Raw genomic sequence first — 22385 nt, forward strand, 5'->3', positions numbered from 1 at the left:
GAAATGGCACCCTATTCCCTATATAGTGCACTACTTTTGACCAGAGCAGAGCCCTATGGGCCCTGGTGAAAATGTGTGCACTTCATAGAGATGTAGAATCTTAATTTGAGCCAGTTTGCTACAGCAGGAAAATAATCCTGCGGCAACAGGAAATGTGAATTATTATATTGATTATAGTTAACAGACATTTCTGTAGGGGTTGATACATTTTTCGTAAGGGAAAATCAAGTCAGAAATGTCAAAGTGGAAATGACAAACTTCAGAAGTGTTTTTAAACCTCAAATAAACTACAAGTTAAACATTTCCTGCATTGCAGGGAAGTTCTCCTGCAACAGGGTGATCACATTAAGATCCTACATCTGTATGGAATAGGTTGCCATTTCAGAGGCACTCCAAATCTAATAACCTTCTATCAGTAATGGTATTATAGATGATTTTCCAATGCGTTAAAAAATAACATGTGTGTCTGTCTGTGTCCCTCCCCTCCAGCCAACAGGACGCCCAGGAGTTCCTACGCTTCCTGCTGGACGGGCTGCACAACGAGGTAAACCGGGTCACGGTGCGGCCGCGGGGCAGCTCAGAGGACTTTGACCACTTGCCGTGAGTGTTGCTCTCCTCTCCTGCTCTTACTTTCTCCATTAACTACCATGGGACCATGGTCAAGAGAATGTTAGCCGGGAGGGTAGGGCACATCCCACAGTATTAGTATGCAGTCAGTGGGTGTGGAGGCGGGATTCCTCGTGGTTTTACAAGAGGGGAGGCGCGGGAGCAATGAGCATGAGGTTTTAACTCACTGAATACTGACACACCCTCTCCTGTCCGGTCGTCCCTCCCACAGTGACCGAGAGAAAGGGGATAGAATGTGGAGCAAGTACCTGGAGAGAGAGGACAGTAAAATAGTGGGTAAGGGCACACATCAACACCCACAGGGGTTAAGTAACACTCTACGCTGTTAATAAATAGTGTTTTCTGGTAATGTGTAGTCTGCTGATTGATGTGTGTGTGTGTGTGTGTGTGTGTGTGTGTGTGTGTGTGTGTGTGTGTGTGTGTGTGTGTGTGTGTGTGTGTGTGTGTGTGTGTGTGTGTGTGAGGGGGTAGTAATGGTCTCTCTGTCCTGCCCTCCACAGACCTGTTTGTGGGTCAGCTGAAGAGCTCGTTGACATGCAGCACGTGTGGCTACTGCTCCACTGTCTTTGACCCCTTCTGGGATCTCTCTCTACCCATCGCCAAGGTCAGTATCGACAATCCACACCAGCTTCCTCCCCGCAGTATTGTACATTCACCGTTCACCAGACCCACATACACTCCCAGCGTTTTTTTAATGTAACCTAATGTGCCGTGTGTCTATGTGTCAAGAAGGGCTACGGAGAAGTGAGTCTGATGGACTGCATGAGTCTCTTCACCAAAGAGGATGTGCTCGAGGGCGATGAAAAACCAACGTGCTACAGGTGTAAAGCCAGAAGAAGATGCACAAAGAAGTTCACTGTACAGAAATTTCCCAAGATCTTAGTGCTTCGTATCCTTTCTCAAGCCGCTCATATTTCTGGCTTGCTTTTGTCTGATGATACTCTTATCCTATTAGATGTTGTAAAGGAGAGAGGAGTTGGCTAACGCCTGGTCCCAGATCTGTATGTAATGTGCTTAAGCCAACACAACATGTATGAGACAATCGTAGTCAGAGGAGTTGCTTATGGTTCAACTAAAACACACAGATCTGGGACCAGCCTAGAAGTGCTCTCTGTTGCTATAGAGGCTTGCCTATGTGTTAATGTATGTCTGTGAACCTTCATATGAAACCCACTCAAGGTTCCATATGAAGCCCCCGTCTCTGTGTATTTACGGACGCTTCCTCCCTGCACTGCATTTTCCTTTACCTACCTACTTGTCCAGATCTGAAACGCTTCTCTGAAGCGAGGAGAACCAGCAAACTGTCCACATTTGTCAACTTCCCCATGGAGAAACTGGACCTCAGGGAGTTTGCCTCGGAAAACAGCAGTGAGTACCATCGTCTGTCTGGTAGAATCGTCTGTCTGGTAGAATCGTCTGTCTGGTAGAATCGTCTGTCTGGTAGAATCGTCTGTCGGGTAGAATCGTCTGTCTGGTAGAATCGTCTGTCGGGTAGAATCGTCTGTCGGGTAGAATCGTCTGTCGGGTAGAATCGTCTGTCGGGTAGAATCGTCTGTCTAAGTATAACAGTGGCATTCTACTGATTCCTCTCTTTCCCCTGTCCCTTTCCCCCACAGTAAATGCAGTTTATAACCTGTACGCAGTGTCCAATCACTCAGGCACGACCATGGGCGGCCACTACACAGCGTACTGTCGCAACCCCACCTCGGGAGAATGGTACACGTTCAATGACTCCAGGTATAGCTTTCCCTCTCCCTTTATGACACTACACTACCCACAAGGCTCTGCTAGCAAACCATACTGCTCAGAGTGCTAGAGCAGAGACTGTCAGGGAGAAGACTGTCTGTCTGTCTGTCTGTCTGTCTGTCTGTCTGTCTGTCTGTCTGTCTGTCTGTCTGTCTGTCTACATACCACTCACCCAGAGCTACTTGCTTTCTTAATAGCAGTACCTCCCTGTAATTCTGTCAAGTGTGCAGTAGCCTACCTCCTTCCTCTCTCTGCCTCCCCCTCTCTTTTCCTCGTTCTCTCACCTCTCTCCCACTCATTGCCTCGTGAGAGCCTATCTGCTTCTCTCTCTCTCCCAGCAGCCACCTGTCTTCTTTCCCTGCTCCTCCGCTCTCATTCATTATGCAGTTCTCACTCTCTCTCTCTCTCTCTCTCTCTCTCTCTCTCCTAAGTTCTTTCCCTCCCTTTCCTCCTTTAACCTTCTCTGTTTAAGGAACAGTATGATAGTACCCACGCAATGTTACTCTAAAATCTCCCTGCCATAAAATGAGTACCTTTGTTAGATCAACAACCGTCTGAATACACCATCCATTTTCATGGTTTTGTGACATAATAGTTGAAGGGAACCTCAATATGGCTGTTCCCAGTTCAACATAGTTACATTTCTGTAAAAATATTGTCAATTCGTGTTGCTCTTTGCACCCATATGACTGTCTCAACAACATTGCAGCTCATCCACATGCATTCCCCCCTTCCTCTCTCCCCTGACAGAGTAACGCCAATGTCCTCCAGCCAAGTGCGCAGCAGTGACGCCTATGTGCTGTTCTACGAGCTGGCCTCCTCCTCGCGGATGTGAGGGCCTCCCGGAGGAGGAGGGCACTGCAGACGGAGGGAGGGAGGAAGAGGAGGGCAAAGCCAGGCCCATTAGGACTAATCACATCCACAACAGAGAGAGGCTACTACTTCCCCAACTCCATCCACAACAGAGAGAGGCTACTACTCCCACTTCCCCAACTCCATCCACAACAGAGAGAGGCTACTACTCCCACTTCCCCAACTCCATCCACAACAGAGAGAGGCTACTACTCCCACTTCCCCAACTCCATCCACAACAGAGAGAGGCTACTACTCCCACTTCCCCAACTCCATCCACAACAGAGAGAGGCTACTACTCCCACTTCCCCAACTCCATCCACAACAGAGAGAGGCTACTTCAACTGCTGGACGTCCACCCTCAGACTATGGAAACACTACAGGAATCTGTCATATTTGCTGTTGTCGTTCCAACCCAGCCCTCCTTACTTCACTCCCTCTCTTCTCTCTGCTGCCTCTCTCTCTCTCGCTCTCTGCTCTTGGGGAGCAGGGTGGTCAGAGGAGTTGGCCTGTGCGTGTGTGAGCGTGTGTGTCTCAGAGAGTGTGTGTGTGTGTGTTATTACAGGAGACCCTCTCCAGGCAATAAAAACCAAGCGTCTCCTTCTCCGAAGTCCCTCTCTCTATGCACTGCAACAAACCAAACTCTCGTCCCGACTGCGCCTTCTTCTCTTCTTCTTGTTCGAGATCGCCTCAATATTAAAAGACATTGTTTCAATTTCGATTTTGGATTTTCTTGTTGATCTTTGTATTGGTATTACCATCATCATCACGGTGGAAGATTATCTGAACCGTGTTGCGGCAGCGCCCCCTGCTGACGGGTTGGAGTAGGACAATATAGTGCCGTCAGAAATTCTTCTTAACACACCTCTCACACAAGACTGAGTGTCCCCTCCTGCCTACACACTGCAATGTCTCATCCCAGTTGGTCTGTTCAGCTGTGTACAGTACTAGTCTGTCCTCTCACTGCTGCTCTCTCTCTCCTTGTCCTGCATCTTCCTCTGAAAGTGGAGGGGTAGCCAGGTTGTCCCCTTGAGAGTGCTACGTGTTCAGAGGATGCCCTGTACCTTATGTTATTGTTTTCAGTGTGGCTGCTACTGATGTTTTAAAGTGCTGTGAATGAAAAGGACAATCCAGTACAAACTAAAACTATTGGTTACAATCTTGTCAGTATGGATTTGTTCATCCTCGATTGTCATGCCATTGAACAACATCGAAAGAATGTTTTGAGAAAAAGAAAATACACTGTCTATTTTTATATTCTGATGCAATATAGAGAATGTACTTTACAGTGGTGCTGAAAAGACCCATTACTGTTTTCAGTTCATTTAACAGGTGAAGGAGAAAGGCTCTTAATTATGCTTACAGGTGACTTACATGAAATACGAGTCATACTTTTTAACAATGGCAGTCAAAACACATGCATTTATTATAGATACACTACCGGTCAAAAGTTTGGGGTCACTTAGAAATGTCCTTGTTTTTGAAAGAAAAGCAATTTTTTTTGCCCATTAAAATAACATCAAATTGATCAGAAACACAGTGTAGACATTGTTAATGTTGTAAATGACTATTGTAGCTGGAAACGGCAGATTTTTAATGGAATATCTACATAGGCGTACAGCAACCATCACTCCTGTGTTCCAATGGCACATTGTGTTAGCTAATCAAAGTTTATCATTTTAAAAGGCTAATTGATCATTACAAAACCCTTTTGCAGTTATGTTAGCACTGCTGAAAACTGTTGTTCTGATTTATTGAGAAAAAGAACTGTCCTTTAGACAAGTTGAGTATCTGGAGCATCAGCATTTGTGGGTTTGATTACAGGCTCAAAATGGCCAGAAACAAATAACTTTCTTCTGAAACTCGTCAGTCTATTTTTGTTCTGAGAAATGAAGGCTATTCCATGCGAGAAATTGCCAAGAAACTGAAGATCTCGTACAACGCTGTGTATTACTCCCTTCACAGAACAGCGCAAACTGGCTCTAACCAGAATAGAAAGAGGAGTGGGAGGCCCTGGTGCATAACTGCGCAAGAGGATAAGTACATTAGAGTGTCTAGTTTGAGAAACAGACGCCTCACAAGTCCTCAACTGGCAGCTTCATTAAATAGTACCCGCAAAACACCAGTCTCAACGTCAACAGTGAAGAGGCGACTTCGGGATGCTGGCCTTCTAGGCAGAGTTGCAAAGAAAAATCCATATCTCAGACTGGGCAATACAAAGAAAAGATTAAGATGGGCAAAAGAACACAGACACTGGACAGATGATCTCTGCCTAGAAGGCCAGCATCCCGGAGTCGCCTCTTCACTGTTAATGTTGAGACTGGTGTTTTGTGGGTACTATTGAAGGCGTTGTATGAGCGTTGTATGAGATCTTCAGTTTCTTGGCAATTTCTCGCATGGAATAGCCTTCATTTCTCAGAACAAAAATAGACTGACGAGTTTCAGAAGAAAGTTCTTTGTTTCTGGCCATTTTGAGCCCACAAATGCTGATGCTCTAGATACTCAACTTGTCTAAAGAAGGCCAGTTTTATTGCTTCTTTAATCAGGACAACAGTTTTCAGCTGTGCTAACATAATTGAAAATGGGTTTTCTAATGATCAATTAGCCTTTTAAAATGATAAACTTGGATTAGCTAACACAACGTGCCATTGGAACACAGGAGTGATGGTTGCTGTACGCCTATGTAGATATTCCATTAAAAATCAGCCGTTTCCAGCTACAATAGTCATTTACAACATTAACAATGTCTACACTGTATTTCTGACCAATTTGATGTTATTTTAATGGGCAAAAACAATAGCTTTTCTTTCAAAAACAAGGACATTTCTAAGTGACCCCAAACTTTTGACCGGTAGTGTATATTATGTGTGTGTGCGTGTGCATGCGTGTGTGTATATATTCATTTAAAAAACAGTGGCTTTTAATTTTGTATTTCATGTTGTGTTCATGTTAAATCCGTTATGGGATATATATTTTACATTACAGACACGAGAATGACATCGTGCTGCCAAGGCACATAGCCCTTACAGACCCTGGATGCCTCTGCACGTACTTTAAAATATTCAGGTCGAGGTTAACAGTTCTGTTCCTAGGGATAAAAGCATCTGCTAAATGACTATATTAATAACAAACCACCAAGCTCATCCAATGCTGTATGTCCACTTGATTGACATGTATTCTAAAATGATTTCCCTGTACTGAGAACCCCACCAACCATTCAACACTTTATTTATGGGAATCCCAGACTTGCCTCCTTGACTGATGTGTTGTTCCCTTAGCTCAGGACTATTTCTGTAGCCTATGGATGTCACTGTCCTGCTGAGGACTGATACCATGTAAGTGCAACACCCAGGAATAGTTATGCTCACTCTGCCCCCTGGTTACAATGGATGACATCCCTCAATGGAGAATACTGGGAGGAGTCATTCTTAAATACATAATGGGAATGTTAATCATATAGAATAATAAGGAAGTAAACTTGTATCTCTTGTTTGCTTTGAGTCTATATCAGTCTATACACTGAGTAGACCAAACATTAGGAACACCTTCCTAATATTGAGTTGCAACCATGGGTGATGGGACAAGACTGTAATTACCAATTGGGGAGAAAAATGGGTAAAAAGTACCAAAAAAAAGCAAATGGGAGGTAGCCTCTTCACAATATAACAGGTTGGAGAAGAGATTTTCTGTTATTGCCGGAACGTAAGTCATCGTGAACACAGGAGCATGGACTTGGCTATTGCGATCTCCTGCACTTCCCAATAGTAACAAAGAATGACACGTTCAAATGGCAGCTCACAGTTCAACCACTCTTGGTAAGTCTTTGACTGTTATTCTATTCTTATATCATTAATAGTGCCACACATGCATTAGCTATAATGAGATCATACGTTGTTACTCAATAAAATGAAAGCATGAATAGATATAAAATACGTTTGAGGTGTGTTTAACTCTTTAACTCCATATTAGGTCAAGACCCATGTATTTCAAAGCTGAGCCTGCGAACACCATCTTGGGCAAGAGGGAGTTTCACACAGGGATAATGACAACTCACAGCTCCAAGAGGAAGGGCACTGTTGCTGGAAGACAGGTGACGGTGGTGGACACGCCTGGATGGTACGTGGGGCGCATCACCCCTGGCAATGTGGCACAGGAGCTGGGGCGAGTCGTGTCCCTCTGTTCCCTGGGGCCCCATGCCATCCTCCTGGTGGTCTCTGCCACAGGGGACTTCAGGCAGGGAAAATGGAGGACCACGGAGGAGCGTCTGAGGCAGATCCAGGCCCCTATCTGGCAGCGAACTATAGTGCTCCTAACCCACTGAGATGAGATACCAGGAGGAACCACTGTCGAGGAACACATCCAAGGGAAGGACAAGAGTCTCATGTGGCTTGTGGAGAGATGTGGGAACAAGTTACATGTTCTGGACAGCCAAGCCAGGGACAAAGAGCTTCAGGTCCAATTGCTGTTGGAGAAAATTGATAGGATGGTGGAGAAAATAGGCGCCCAAGGGAAATACAGGAGAGGTTGTACAGCCAGGTGAGAGAGAGCTTAAGGATGAGAGGAGGGAAACAGCAGGGAGAGGACATAGAAATGCTTGTCATGCAGGACATGAGGACAAGGCAGAATCAGCGGGTCACAGCAGTGGTACCCATAGGTAAGTGCTCTGCTCTCACAAGACTCAATGATGAGCTGGGGTGTAAAATTGAATGTTTGTGGCAAAGGTTAAAGAAGACAATTGCAAATAGAGAACATTAGGCTACTTGGTAGCATTGTATAACTGCACAGGCAGTTGAGATGTTATTGTTTCTTTTTTTGACAGAGGCATCCAAAACGTAGAGTTCAGCAGGAAATACCATTCTTGGCAGAAGAGAGTTTGACAGTGGCAAAATAACAGTCCAGTGTGTGGTGGAAGGGAGGACAGTCGCAGTGGATTTCTTTCTAATTTTTACTAACGACATGCCACTGACTTTGAGTAAAGCCAGTGTGTCTGTGTATGCGGATGACTCAACACTATACATGTCAGCTACTGCAGCGACTGAAATGACTGCAACACTCAACCAAGAGCTGCATTTATTTTCAGAGTGGGTGGCAAGGAATAAGTTAGCCCTAAATATTTCTAAAACTAAAAGCATTGTATTTGGAACAAAACACTCACTAAACCTTAAAGCTCAACTAAATCTTGTAATAAATAATGTGGAAATTGAGCAAATTGAGATTACTAAACTGCTTGGAGTAACCCTAGATTGTAAACTGTCATGGTCAAAACATATTGATGCAGTAGTAGCTAAGATGGGGAGAAGTCTGTCTATAATAAAGCGATACTCTGCCTTCTTAACAACACTATCAACAAGGCAGGTCCTACAGGCCCTAGTTTAGTCGCACCTCGACTACTGTTCAGTCGTGTGGTCAGGTGCCACAAAAAAGGACTTAGGAGAATTGCAATTGGCTCAGAACAGGGCAGCACGACTGGCCCTTGGATGTACACAGAGCTAATATTAATAATATGCATGCCAATCTCTCCTGGCTCAAAGTGGAGGAGAGACTGACTTCATCAGTACTTTTATTTATGAGACGTATTGACATGTTGAATACACCGAGCTGTCTGTCTAAACTACTGGCCCACAGCACGGACACCCATGTATACCCCACAAGACATGCCACACGAGGTCTCTTCACAGTCCCCAAGTCCAGAACAGACTATGGGAGGCGCAAAGTACTACATAGAGCCATGACTACATGGAAGTCTATTCCACATCAAGTAACTGAGGCAAGCAGTAAAATTAGATTAACAAAAAAAAATGTATGGAACAGCGGGGACTGTGAAGCAACATTGGTACAGACACATGCATACACACACACACACGATAACATACGCACTATACATACACATGGCTTTAGTACTGTAGATATGTGGTAGAGGTGGAGTAGGGGCCTGAGGGCACACAGTGTGTTGTGAATGTATTGTAATGTTTCTAAAATTGTATAAACTGCCTTAATTTTGCTGGACTCCAGGAGGAATAATGGGGATCCATAATAAATACAAATACATTGGTCGAAACTCCCGGTCTGAGTCTTATGGTCTGTCCGACCCAAAGCAGGTCAGACTGGAGATGAGAGGCAGTGCATCCCTGTACCCCTATGGGGTAGTTAGTATGTTCCTTATGGCCATACCTATTGACTCCTTCACAGAGGAAGATAGGCGTGCCGTGGAGAAATACCTGAGTGTTTTGGGTGAGGGGGTATGGAGAAGCACCATGGTGCTTTTCGCCTATGGTGATGAGTTAAGAGGCAGAACCATTGAAGAGCACATTGAGGAGACTGGAGAGCCCCTCCGTGGGCTGCTGGGGAAGTGTAGTCACAGGTACCACGTCGTAGATAACAATCTTAAGGGCGACCTAACCCAGGTTCTGGAGCTGTTGGAGATGATGGAGCAGCTGTGGATATTGGATCATTCACCTCTGCTGAAAACACCCTGTTATATTACATGTTTTAAATTATACATTGATGTTATTTGCAATAAACTATTTGAATGTATGTTCTTGTATGTCCTAATCTAAAACAAAGTTTAGGTTTCTCTGTATCCAGTCAAATAATGTAAAGGTCCAGTGCAGTCAAAAACGTGATTTTAATATTTCCACACAATGAGGTTGGAATAATACTGTGAAATTGTGAAAATGATGATAATGCCCTTTTAGTGTAAGAGCTGTTTGAAAAGACCACCTGAAATGTCTTACCTGTTCTGGTGGGATGGAGATTTGGTCTTCCCATGGTGACATCACCATGCTGTAATTTGACATACCTTGATTAGACTATACTTTAATGAAAACATATATTATATTAACTCAATCACGATTGGCTTGATTAAGTTAACAATTTTAGATGTAGACAATTCAGGAATACTTAATTTTCCCCTTTTGACAAGAAATGACCATATTGCATTAAATACATTGGAAATGAAAAGTAAGTATACTAACACAAGCTTTAAATTAATAAAATGTGTCGAGTAAATTGCCACAGTAGATTCTCTGGTAAACAAGGAAATACCAACTATCAAATTCAAAGGAATTGATAGTTGTCACATAGTTCATCTGTGCTTAGTATGCTCAAATATTAGGTTTAATTTACACCTAATATGATAACACCAGAAGGCTAAATAGCTGTCGGGAGAGAGAGTAGACCAAGGCGCAGCGGAGTTAGTGTTCATCATGATTTTAATTAACGTAAGAACACTATACAAAACTGAACAAAAACACGTCGGCACCACAGTCCTGTTAGGAAACAATCTAACAGAAACAATTACCCACAAAACCCCAACGGAAAAACAGGCACTTATGAGTGACTCCCAATCAGCAACAACACTCTACAGCTGTGCCTGATTGGAAGCCACACGGCCAAAATCAACAAAACAAACCAACATAGAAAAATGCACATAGAACGCCCACCCAATGTAACACCCTGGCCTAACCAAAATAAAGAGCAAAAACCCCTCTCTATGGCCAGGGCGTTAAAATAGCCTTAATTAACATGTTGGCAGCAAACAGTGCAGTCAACGTTCTGTTTTTCCTGTGTGAAACTAGCAATGTAAAAGTGTGAGAAAATGATCCGTGTTATTTCCTGAGAGTTGCTGGTTGAAAATACAATCTACACATGACCCTCCTAATCAGCAGGATTGCATGGGCGGAAGTTGTCTTTCCATGTGGTTAATTGGCTAATAGAGTAACACAGTATGAGTCATAATATCCATAAAATCTAGCGGTCAAAAAATGATTTTATTTTGCAATATATCCCCTCCCCCCGCCATTTTAACACTAAGTCACATCTTAACACTGTGGTCCCATTATCAGCAGGGTTTTGCTGTGTTTCATTTCCTTAGTGACTGAAACTGTACCTCTATTATTCATAGTACTGCATACATGATCATCCCATACCAAACACTGTATTCACATCACAGGGCACAGGTTATAGATTAGAATGAGAAGGCTTCTCAATGCACTGTGCAGTAGTATCAGTATTTTGGGGGGCTTTATTAGCCTACACATGATATCAGACTAGTCAGCTGGCATTGACGGGCAGTTTATAATGCAATTTGTCATCACTCAAGAATGATACTTATGATACTTGACTCAATGCTCCAAAGTTGAAATATGATTGACCAAGATTGCGCAAAGAAAATATTAGATGTTCTATCAGATTCTGTGGTTAACAACTTCCACAGTGCTCTCAAGATGAGGTCAAATCAGGACGTCAGTGATCTTCAGGTCGGAAAGTCAGAGCTCTAGAAAGATGCCCGGGTTTCAGATTTGGAATTCCGAGTTGGATGACCGCAACAACAAAAAATGTAATCCCACTCGGAGTTCAGTTGTTTTGAAAGCACTGAAGTTGGAGATTTCCTCGTCCCCTGTTGTTTTGATTGCTGCATTGATGTCAATGATGCTTCTTTTGCTGCTTGTGTTCCATGTCATGAGTTTATTATTTTTATGTGTCACTCTATAAGAACGGTCTGTGGTCAGACATACTGTATGTGTGTCCATGTATTATACGGTCTGTATTACTACTACAGTTGAAGTCGGAAGTTTACATACACTTAGGTTGGAGTCATTAAAACTCTTATTTCAACCACTCCACATATTTCTTCTTCACAAACTATAGTTTTGGCAAGTCGGTTAGGACATCTACTTTGTGCATGACACAAGTAACTTTTCCAACAATTGTTTACAGACAGATTATTTCACTTATAAATTCACTGTATCACAATTCCAGTGGATCAGAAGTTTGCATACACTAAGTTGACTCTGCATTTAAACAGCTTGGAAAATTCCAGAAAATGATGTTATTGCTTTAGAAGCTTCTGAAAGGCTAATTGACATAATTTGAGTCAATTGGAGGTGTACCTGTGGATGTATTTCAAGGCCTACATTCAAACTCAGTGCCTCTTTGCTTGACATGGGAAAATCAAGAGATCAGCCACGACCTCAGAAAAACTGCAGACCTCCACAAGTCTGGTTCATCTTTGGGAGCAATTTACAAATGCCTGTAGGTACCACGTTCATCTGTACAAACAATAGTATGCAAGTATAAACACCATGGGACCACGCAGCCGTCATACCGCTCAGGAAGGAAATGCGTTCTGTCTCCTAGAGATTAACGTACTTTGGTGCGAAAAGTGCAAATCAATCCCAGAACAGCAAAGGACCTTGTGAAGATGCTGGAGGAAACAGATAAAAACGTGTGTTCTATTCTCTTTGCAGAAGCTTGATTTCGGTTGCCCTGTGTGTTCGGCCTCTGTGTGAGTGTCTAATCCTAGTGTTCATTGTTTTCTCCTGTGTTACGGTGATCCTTATGTTATCTTTTCTCATTAAAGTATTTATGTTTATCCTTAATCATTGATTCCTCGTCTGGTCCATTCTCTGCACCTGGATTCAACCTCACCATGTCACAACAAGCTTCTAACCAGAGATTACCCTGATTAGGAATGTGATAACCCAGCAAGAAGCACTGTTGGGTCGGCAGCAAAGACAACTCTTCCAAATCTGACACCCTCCGGGCACTTACCAATTCCCTCCAACCATGACACGTCTCCAACCCAGGAGGAGCCAATGCCCAAGTCTCTTCGCCCAGTGCTACAGGCATCGCCGTAATTCCTCCAGGGAACCTGCACCTGGAACCCAAGATCCCAGCCCCAGAGCGGTATGATGGACACCCGGGAGGATGCAAGGGGTTCTCTGGTGTTCGAGCTTTAGCCCTCCTTGTTCCACACCATGATCGCCTACATCATCTCTCTACTCTCGGGCAAGGCCCTGGCGTGGGCAATGGCAGTGTGGGAACAGCAGCAACCATCCTGCAGCTCCATAGTAGCCTTCACTGCCGAGCTGTGACGAGTCTTCGACCACCTAGTTGGTGGACGAGAAGCGGCCAGCCGACTGTTCAACATCCGCCAAGGGGCCAGACCAGTGGCTGACTTCGCCATGAGTTCCGCACCCTCTCCGCCGAGAGTGGGTGGAATACAGAGGCACTGGTCACTGCTTTCCACCAGGGTTTGTCTAACTCCAAGGATGAACTGGCCTCTCGGGAACTGGGAGAGGACCTCGAGTCCCTGATAACGCTGGCAATCAGGATTGACACCCGTGAGACAGCGCCTTTTTGACACCACCCCAGTATCCTGGTTTCCTAAGCACCCCAAGCCCCCCGAACTCAGCATTGAGGAGCCCATGCAGCTGGGACGCACACGTCTGAGCCCACAGGAGTCAGACTGGCGCATGCGCGAAGGCTGCTGCCTCTACTGCGGAGGTCTCGGCCATCTCAGTGCTACATGCCCAGAGCTGATGGGAAACACCAGGGCTCGCCAGGACAAGGGGAGACCCTGACGAGCTGTGCAGTTACCTCCCGGCTACCCAGTCACCATCTGTCACTACCCGCAACCCTCCACTGGGATAACCGTCAGCACCAGATTCAAGCCTTCGTGGACTCTGGGGCCGCAGAAAATTTCATTGATCAGGACTTCGCCAGAGAATTACAAATCCCCTGCGTGAAATGTCCCGTTCCTCTGCAGATTCAAGCCCTTGATGGACGGCCCATTGGCTCAGGTCAGGTGGAATATCAGACCAAGCCCATTCTACTGCAGGTTGGGGTGAACCACTGAGACTCTTAGTTTTCTTTTGATCACTGCTCCCGAGAACCCCCTTATCCTAGGGTACCCCTAGCTAGAGCTACATAACCCCCTAGTCTCCTGGTCCATGGGACACCTACTAGACTGGGGTAAGGACTGCCAGACAAAATGTCTAAGACTCCCACCAAGAGCCTAGCAGTGTCCTCCTGCATCCATTGAAGACCAAGACTTCTCTGCTCTCCCTCCCGAATACTTTGACCTCCGGGAGGCCTTCAGTAAGAGAAAAACCGCCACCCTTCCTCCCCATCGTCCCTACGACTGTGCCATAGAACTCCTACCCGGCTCCACACCTCCCCGGGGCCGTCTGTACTCCCGCTCGACCCCTGAAGCAGCAGTCATGTACAATTATATCCGGGAGTCGCTGGCGGTAGGTTTCATTTGCCCCTTTACATCCCCAGCTGGTGCAGACTTCTTCTTCGTGGGTAAGAAGGATGGAGGCCTGTGTCCTTGCATCGATTACAGAGGGCTGGACCAGATTACGATCAAGAATCGTTACCCCTACCCCTGATGTCCGCCGCCTTGGAGTTGGCCCAAGAGGCCCAATTCTTCACCAAACCGGACCTCCGCAACACTTACAATCTGGTGAGAATCAGGGAGGGAGATAAGTGGACAACTGCCTTTAACACCCCTAGTGATCACTATGAGTATTTAGTCATGCCCTTCGGATTATCAAACTCATCGGCAGTCTTTCAAGCATTGGTCAATAGGGATATGTTGAATCGGTTCGTCTTTGTTTACCTTGGCAACATCCTGATCTTCTCCTGCAGAGTCAACTATATGTCAAGATAGAGAAGAGGTCCAAATGGACCCCGTAAAAGTTGAGGCGGTCGCCGACTGGCCCCATCCCACCTCACTTAAGCAGGTCCAGTGGTTCCTCGGGTTTACCAATTGTTTTACAGACGTTTTATCACCAACTTTGGTGCGGTGGCAGCACCTCTGGCAAGTCCCAGACCCGTCACAGAAGTGTGTGTGTTCTCAGTTGTGGTTGATTTGATATGTATTGACCATGTTGTTCAAAACGTATTTTCACAGTCGTAGCTCGTTTTCCCCCCCGAGGTCCCAGTTGTTTTGAACTCACTAAAGTCAGATTTTACAGTTCTGAGTTAACAGTTGTTTTGAGCGCGGCACAAATCATGCTTCATTGACAGCATGGCCAATGTTGAATGTTTATCATTTTAAACTAGCAAAATAGACCCTTATTCTTAGACTTGGGACCACACAGCCACTCCAGTGAATAGCAGGCTAATGATTGCTTTACAACACTTGCAGTTAGCCACTGGTTCCTTCCAAACCACTCATTGTTGAATTTGCGATTTCCAAACTGTAATGTTTATGTCCAATGGCCAATGAACACCGATACGTTTTATCTATAATTTCTCTTCATATGACAAGGATTAAAAAGGATTTGCCAGTAGATTGTCGACTTGATTCATGATGATGACTGCTAGCTAAGATTTTGAAAGTATGATGTTGACATCTGTCCAATCAAAGCTACTGTAGATATAACGTGACGTTATTTCATCTATGGCCAATGACCTGGAGCCTTCTTGGATGGGCACTTCTAATGTAACGATGTACGCTGAGAGTCGGGAAGCAAATTCAGGAAGTGAATATATTTAATAAATAAACAAAACAAGAAACACAAACCGACATGAACACGAACCGACATGGGGCGGCAGGTAGCCTAGTGGTTAGATCGTTGGACTAGTAACCGAAAGGTTGCAAGATCGAATCCCCAAGCTGACAAGGTCAAAAAATCTGTCATTTTGCCCCTGAACAAGGCAGTTAAGCCACTGTTCCTAGGCCGTCACTAAAAATAAGAATTTGTTCTTAACTGACTTGCCTAGTTAAACAAAGGTAAAATAAAAAATAATAAAATGTAAATAAAACAGATACAGAAACAATAATGCCTGGGGAAGGAACCAAAGTGAGTGACATAAATAGGGCAGGAGGTGATGGAGTCCAGGTGAGTGTCAATAAGCGCAGGTGCGCGTGACGATGGTGACAGGTGTGTGTAATAATCAGCAGTCTGGTGACCTAGAGGCCAGAGAGGGAGTATATGTGACAGTACCCCCTTCCTGATGCGTGGCTCCAGCCACAGGATGCCGAAAACAGGGATGATCCCGGGGATCAGGAGCGGACCGGCTACCTCTGCCAAATCTCCGGAACCGGCTGGGGCGCGGGAGCCCAGCGACCTAAAGCGCCGAAGAAGGAGCAGATGAAACAGCATCCCCTCTCCGATGCACTGCTCCAGCCGCAGGACGCCGACCAGAGGGACGTTCCCTGGGATCAGGAGCGGACCAGTCACCTCCGTAGAGGCACAGGAACCTGACGAGCAGCCTGAAGCGCCGGAGCCTGGCGAGCCAGCTGTGGCATGGGAGCCTGCCGAGCCTACCGATACTTGAAAACCTGACGAGCTAGCTAAGGCATGGAAGCCTGATGAGCTAGCTGAGGCATCCTCTGTAGACTTGGCAACAGACGCTTGACCCGCCAATCGAGTCTTGACACCCCGATGTACCGGCTGAGGCATGAAAGCCTGAAGAGCTGGCTGAAGCATCCTCGGTTGCTCTGGCAGCGGAACCCAGAACCGATGTCACCAACACAAAAAAATACTCCGTGATGCTTCCCTGCAAGTAGTGAGAATAGAGGGGGATATGGTAATGCCTAATTAGGTGATTTGTTTCTTCACTGGGATCACGCTTCCCATAGCTGAGTTAAGAGGTAGTAAAGCTGATTTAGACCAGTTGATTATTTGTTTTTCTTATCTCTTACTTTTTTTTAAACTTTAGGTATTTTCTTAAAACTGGATCGTTGGTTAAGGGCTTGTAAGTAAGCATTTCACTGTAAGGTTTACACCTGTTTTATTCGGCATGTGACAAATAACATCTTGTAACAAGACCATGAGCTGAATGCTGTGAAAATAGACATTGGCTGGAGGCATCTCTGAGCGTTTGCGACATATGTCATCTGCATACAGAGAAATTGCTTGAGGAAGCGGAATTTTGATGTATGCTTTGTCTTTGTGCCAGCAGTTCAAGAGAGAGAGCAAATAGCATAGGGGAGGCAGGACAACCTTGGGTAGTTCCAGTAGATATAATAGAAGAATGATTCACATACATGGTGCGGATCATATGTATAAATCTTGCTCCAAAACCAAAATGTTCAAAAACAAGCCATAAATATTCCCACAATGCGTTCAAAGGCTTTCTCTGCATCTAATGATAACACAGCACACGGTATCCAGATTGGAAGCCTCAGAAACCACATGAAAAGGTTACCTGACGACCCTTAATAAACCCTGTTTGGTCAGGATGTATGAGCTTGTTAATAACTTTCTCTTCAGGGCTAGAACTTTAGAATACATCTTCATTTCTGTTCCGATTAAACTGATTGGCCCGAAAATGTGCACAATTTGTGAGGTCTTTTCCTTTCTTATGGATTAGGGATATAATAGCTGTATTGATGTTTCTGTGGAATTGTCTTTTTTCAATAGCAATGTTAAGCAATTCAAGAATAACTGGTCCTAGCTCATCCCAAAAGTTGAGAATGAGTTCAGGAGGTATTCCATCAATACCAGGTGCTTAATCTTTCTTCATATTTAGAAGATCAGCTTTCAGGTCAGATAAAGTAACAGGTTCCTCTAACAAAACAGTTTCTTCTTGAGAGAGTTTGGGCAACGTAAGGTTCTCCAGGAACTGCCGACATGCAGAAGTATCAAAGCTATGTGAGTGTAACAGTGTAGGTTCCGTCCCTCTCTTCGCCCCAACCTGGGCTCGAACCAGGGACCCTTGAACACATCAACAACTGACACCCCACGAAGCATCGTTACCCATCGCGCCACAAAAGCCGCGGCCCTTGCAACGCAAGGGGCAACCCTACTTCAAGTCTCAGAGCGGGTGACGTCACCGATTGAAACGCTATTAGCGCGCACCACCGCTAACTAACTAGCCATTTCACATCGGTTACACTCACCCCCCCTTTGACCTCCTCCTTTTCCACAGCAACCAACGATCCGGGTCACGGCACCAATGTAACAGTGTAGGTTCCGTCCCTCTCTTCGCCCCAACCTGGGCTCGAACCAGGGACCCTTGCACACATCAACAACTGACACCCCACGAAGCATCGTTACCCATCGCGCCACAAAAGCCGCGGCCCTTGCAACGCAAGGGGCAACCCTACTTCAAGTCTCAGAGCGAGTGACGTCACCGATTGAAACGCTATTAGCGCGCACCACCGCTAACTAACTAGCCATTTCACATCGGTTACACTCACCCTCCCTTTGACCTCCTCCTTTTCCGCAGCAACCAACGATCCGGGTCAACAGCATCAATGTAACAGTGTAGGTTCCGTCCCTCTCTTCGCCCCAACCTGGGCTCGAACCAGGGACCCTTGCACACATCAACAACTGACACCCCACGAAGCATCGTTACCCATCGCGCCACAAAAGCCGCGGCCCTTGCAACGCAAGGGGCAACCCTACTTCAAGTCTCAGAGCGGGTGACGTCACCGATTGAAACGCTATTAGCGCGCACCACCGCTTACTAACTAGCCATTTCACATCGGTTACACTCACCCCCCCTTTGACCTCCTCCTTTTCCGCAGCAACCAACGATCCGGGTCAACAGCATCAATGTAACAGTGTAGGTTCCGTCCCTCTCTTCGCCCCAACCTGGGCTCGAACCAGGGACCCTTGCACACATCAACAACTGACACCCCACGAAGCATCGTTACCCATCGCGCCACAAAAGCCGCGGCCCTTGCAACGCAAGGGGCAACCCTACTTCAAGTCTCAGAGCGGGTGACGTCACCGATTGAAACGCTATTAGCGCGCACCACCGCTAACTAACTAGCCATTTCACATCGGTTACATGAGGAACTGTATCAATCGTAATAATATGCACTAAAAGTTGTATTTATTTCTGTAAGATCATATCAGTCCCTTAGTAGGGGATCTGATCAACTGTATTGGTGATCTTGTTTCAGCATGTTTAAGATGCAGCGCAAAAAAGTGGCTAGGTCTACTCACTTGAAAATAGTATTTTTGTCGCAGCCTCTGCATAATGAATTCTGCTCTCTCTCTCTGCTCTCTCATAATGAATTCTGCTCTGTCGCAACAGGTCATTAAGTTCCAGTCGACTTGTTTTTAGATCAATTTCTCTTTGTTGAATAGTTGTTTAAAACTTGTTATGGACAGACGTTCCGCTAGCGGAACCCCGTTCCGCCAGCGGGACCCCTAGCCAACAGCCAATGGAATAGCAGGGCGCGAAATACAAAACAACAAAAATATCATAATTCAATTCTCAAATAATCAACTATTTTACATCATTTTAAAGATAAACTTCTCGTTAATCCAACCACATTGTCCGATTTCAAAAAGGCTTTACGGCGAAAGCATAACATTAAATTATGTTAGGACATCAACTTGACAAGAAAAACAACACAGCCATTTTCCAAGCAAGGAGAGGCATCACAAAAACCAGAAATACAGCTAAAATGAATCACTAACCTTTGACGATCTTCATGAGATGACACTCCCAGGACTCAATGTTACACAATACATGTATGTTTTGTTCAATAAAGTTCATATTTATATCCAAAAACCCCATTTTACATTGGCGCGTGATGTTCAGAAAATGTATTGCCTCCAAAACTTCCGGTGAATGAGCACATCAATTTACAAAACTACTCATCATAAACGTTGATAAACTTTACAACAGTTATTGAAAGAATTATAGATACACTTCTCCTTAATGCAACCGCTGTGTCAGATTTCAAAATAGCTTTACGGCGAAAGCACATTGTTCAATATTCTGAGTACAGAGCTCAGCCATCAAAGCAAGCTATACAGTTACCCGCCAAGTTCTGGAGTCAACTAAACTCAGAAATAGTATTATAAATTTTCACTTACCTTTGCTGATCTTCGTTGGAATGCACTCCCAGGACTCCCACTTCCACAAGAAATGTTTGTTTTGTTCGATAAACTCCATATTTATGTCCAAATACCTCCTTTTGTTTGCGCGTTCAGATCACTATCCAAAGGCAAAATGCGCGAGCGCAAAACCAGAGACGAAAAGTCAAAATGTTCCATTACCGTTCGTAGAAACATGTCAAACGATGTTAACAATCAATCCTTAGGGTCTTTTTAACATAAATATTCGATAATATTCCAACTGGACAATAGCGTATTCATTACAGAGGAAAAAGAAGGAATGGCGTGCCTGCGCAGTTAACAACTCCTTGGTCTCAGGCAGTCCACTGACTGAATGGTATCTTATTCTCTCCCCAGTAACAGTAGAAGCATGAAACAAGGTTCTAAAGACTGTTGACATCTAGTGGAAGCCTTAGGAAGTGCAACATGACCCCACAGACACTGTAGTTTGGATAGGATTCAATTGAAAAACTACAACCCTCAGATTTCCCACTTCCTGGTTGGATTTTTCTCAGGTTTTTGCCTGCCATATGTGTTCTGTTATACTCACAGACATCATTCAAACAGTTTTAGAAACTTCAGAGTGTTTTCTATCCAAATCTACTAATTATATGCAAATATTTGACTCTGGGCCTAAGTAGAAGGCAGTTTACTCTGGGCACGCTTTTCATCCGAACGTGCAAATACTGCCCCCTATCCCTAACAGGTTTTAAGACTATTCAACATTTGGCGCCGACAGAGATGATCGCCTCGCTTCGCGCTCCTAGGAAACTATGCAATATTTTGTTTTTTTATGGGTTATTTCTTACATTGTTACCCCAGGAAATATTAGGTTTTATTACATACAGTCGGGAGGAACTATTGGATATAAGAGCAACATTAACTCACCAACATTACGACCAGGAATACGACTTTCCCAAAGCGGATCCCCTGTTTGGTCCACCACCCAGGACAATGGATCGGATACCGGCCGACGACCCAAAACAACGTCGCCGCAGAAGGGGCAGACGGAGCGGTCTTCTGGTCAGGCTCTGTAGACGGGCACATCGCGCACCGCTCCCGAGCATACTACTCGCCAATGTCCAGTCTCTTGACAGGTAGACGAAATCCGAGCAAGGGGTGCCTTCCAGAGAGACATCAGAGATTGTAACGTTCTTTGTTTCACGGAAACATGGCTCACTCGGGATACGTCATCAGACTCGATACAGCCACCTGGCTTCTTCACGCATCATGCTGACAGAAACAAACATCTCTCTGGTAAGAAGAAGGGCAGGGGTGTATGCCTTATGATTAACGAGATGTGGTGTGATCATAACAACATACAGGAACTCAAGTCATTTTGTTCACCTGACCTAGAATTCCTTACAATCAAATGCGTTATCTACCAAGAGAATTCTCTTTGATCATAATCACAGTCGTGTATATCCCCCCCAAGCAGACACATCGACGGCCCTGAAAGAACTTAATTTGACTCTATGTAAACTAGAAACCACATATCCTGAGGCTGCCTTTATTGTAGCTGGTGATTTTAACAAGGCTAATCTGAAAACAAGGCTCCCTAAATTTTATCAGCATATCGAATGCGCGACCCGGGTTGGCGAAACCCTGGATCATTGTTAATCTAACTTCCGCAACGCATATAAAGCCCTCCCCCGCCCTCCTTTTGGAAAATCTGACCACGACTCCATTTTGTTGCTCCCAGCCTATAGACAGAAACTAAAACAGGAAGCGCCCGTGCTCAGGTCTGTTCAACGCTGGTCCTACCAATCGGATTCACAGGCATTTCGCTACACTCTCATTAACATCTGCTAACCATGTGACAAATAAAAATACAAAAAATATTTCACTCTTCCAGCATTTTACAATGATCTTCCAATTCACTGATCTTCTGAAGTCTTACATTTCTGTTAATTAGAGGAAAATGTGTAGTGATCCTTTTATGAAAACTTTTACAGCTAACCATACCATAGTTGAGTCCTCCACCGAGTGGTCTTTTTTTTATATATATATATTTTAAATTGGACCAAAACTGAAAGATGAAGTCATCTTGTGTAATAAAGTATTATTAAACCTTCATGTCAGTGCACACTTTTTCATTGGGAAGATTTGAAATTTACAAAGAACGGGATTTTGATCAGATAGAATGGCCGGTAATGTTTTTAAAAGTTCCATATTACCTGTAATATCAGTAGACGTTGAAACGGTCAATTCTCGAGAAAGTCTTGAATCTAGCAAAAAAGCATGTTTAAAGGAGACGCTGGGAGTCGGGAAGCGGGTGCAGGGGGTGAGTTTAATAATACAGAAGGAAGACCTGCTGGAATAGTGCCTCAGCGACCTTGAGAGCAGTAGAAATACCAGAGAGAGGGATAAAATGACAGGATTTGGAGAATCTATCCACAACCACCAAAATGGTGGTGAAACTGTCAGAGGAGGGGAGATCAGTGACAAAAGCAATGGATAGATGAGACCAGGGACGCTAAGGCACGGGAAGTGGAAGGAGTTTCAGCTGTGAGCGCCCAGGTCAGCAGCCAATCCCTTATCACTGTGGGAACGTAGATGCGCTCA

At 44.8% G+C, this 22385-nt stretch overlaps 2 protein-coding genes across 6 annotated transcripts in view; both read left to right on the plus strand.

Moving 5' to 3' along the window:
- LOC106612671 (ubiquitin carboxyl-terminal hydrolase 2) overlaps positions 1-4601 on the plus strand; it is a 37429-nt gene extending 32828 nt beyond the window's left edge. For 3 of the 5 annotated variants that reach the window (XM_014214072.2, XM_014214071.2, XM_014214074.2), the window contains 7 exons: positions 490-600; positions 839-903; positions 1128-1231; positions 1357-1516; positions 1891-1995; positions 2244-2364; positions 3124-4601. In XM_014214072.2, coding sequence (XP_014069547.1) covers positions 490-600; positions 839-903; positions 1128-1231; positions 1357-1516; positions 1891-1995; positions 2244-2364; positions 3124-3208 — 751 coding nt within the window. In that variant the 3' untranslated portion in view covers positions 3209-4601. The remainder of the gene's footprint in view (positions 1-489; positions 601-838; positions 904-1127; positions 1232-1356; positions 1517-1890; positions 1996-2243; positions 2365-3123) is intronic. The other 2 variants (XM_045724411.1, XM_045724412.1) reach the window with 1 other exon arrangement.
- Positions 4602-5921: 1320 nt separating this feature from the next.
- On the plus strand, positions 5922-8333 carry LOC106612670 (GTPase IMAP family member 4). The gene is made up of 2 exons (XM_014214070.2): positions 5922-7040; positions 7195-8333. Exons 1-2 carry the CDS (start codon positions 7000-7002, stop codon positions 7544-7546), a joined length of 393 nt encoding a protein of 130 aa, XP_014069545.1. The 5' UTR covers positions 5922-6999; the 3' UTR covers positions 7547-8333.
- The last annotated feature ends 14052 nt before the right edge of the window (positions 8334-22385 follow it).

This window comes from Salmo salar, chromosome ssa09, assembly GCF_905237065.1.
Source record: "Salmo salar chromosome ssa09, Ssal_v3.1, whole genome shotgun sequence".
Classification (NCBI taxonomy): domain Eukaryota; kingdom Metazoa; phylum Chordata; class Actinopteri; order Salmoniformes; family Salmonidae; genus Salmo; species Salmo salar.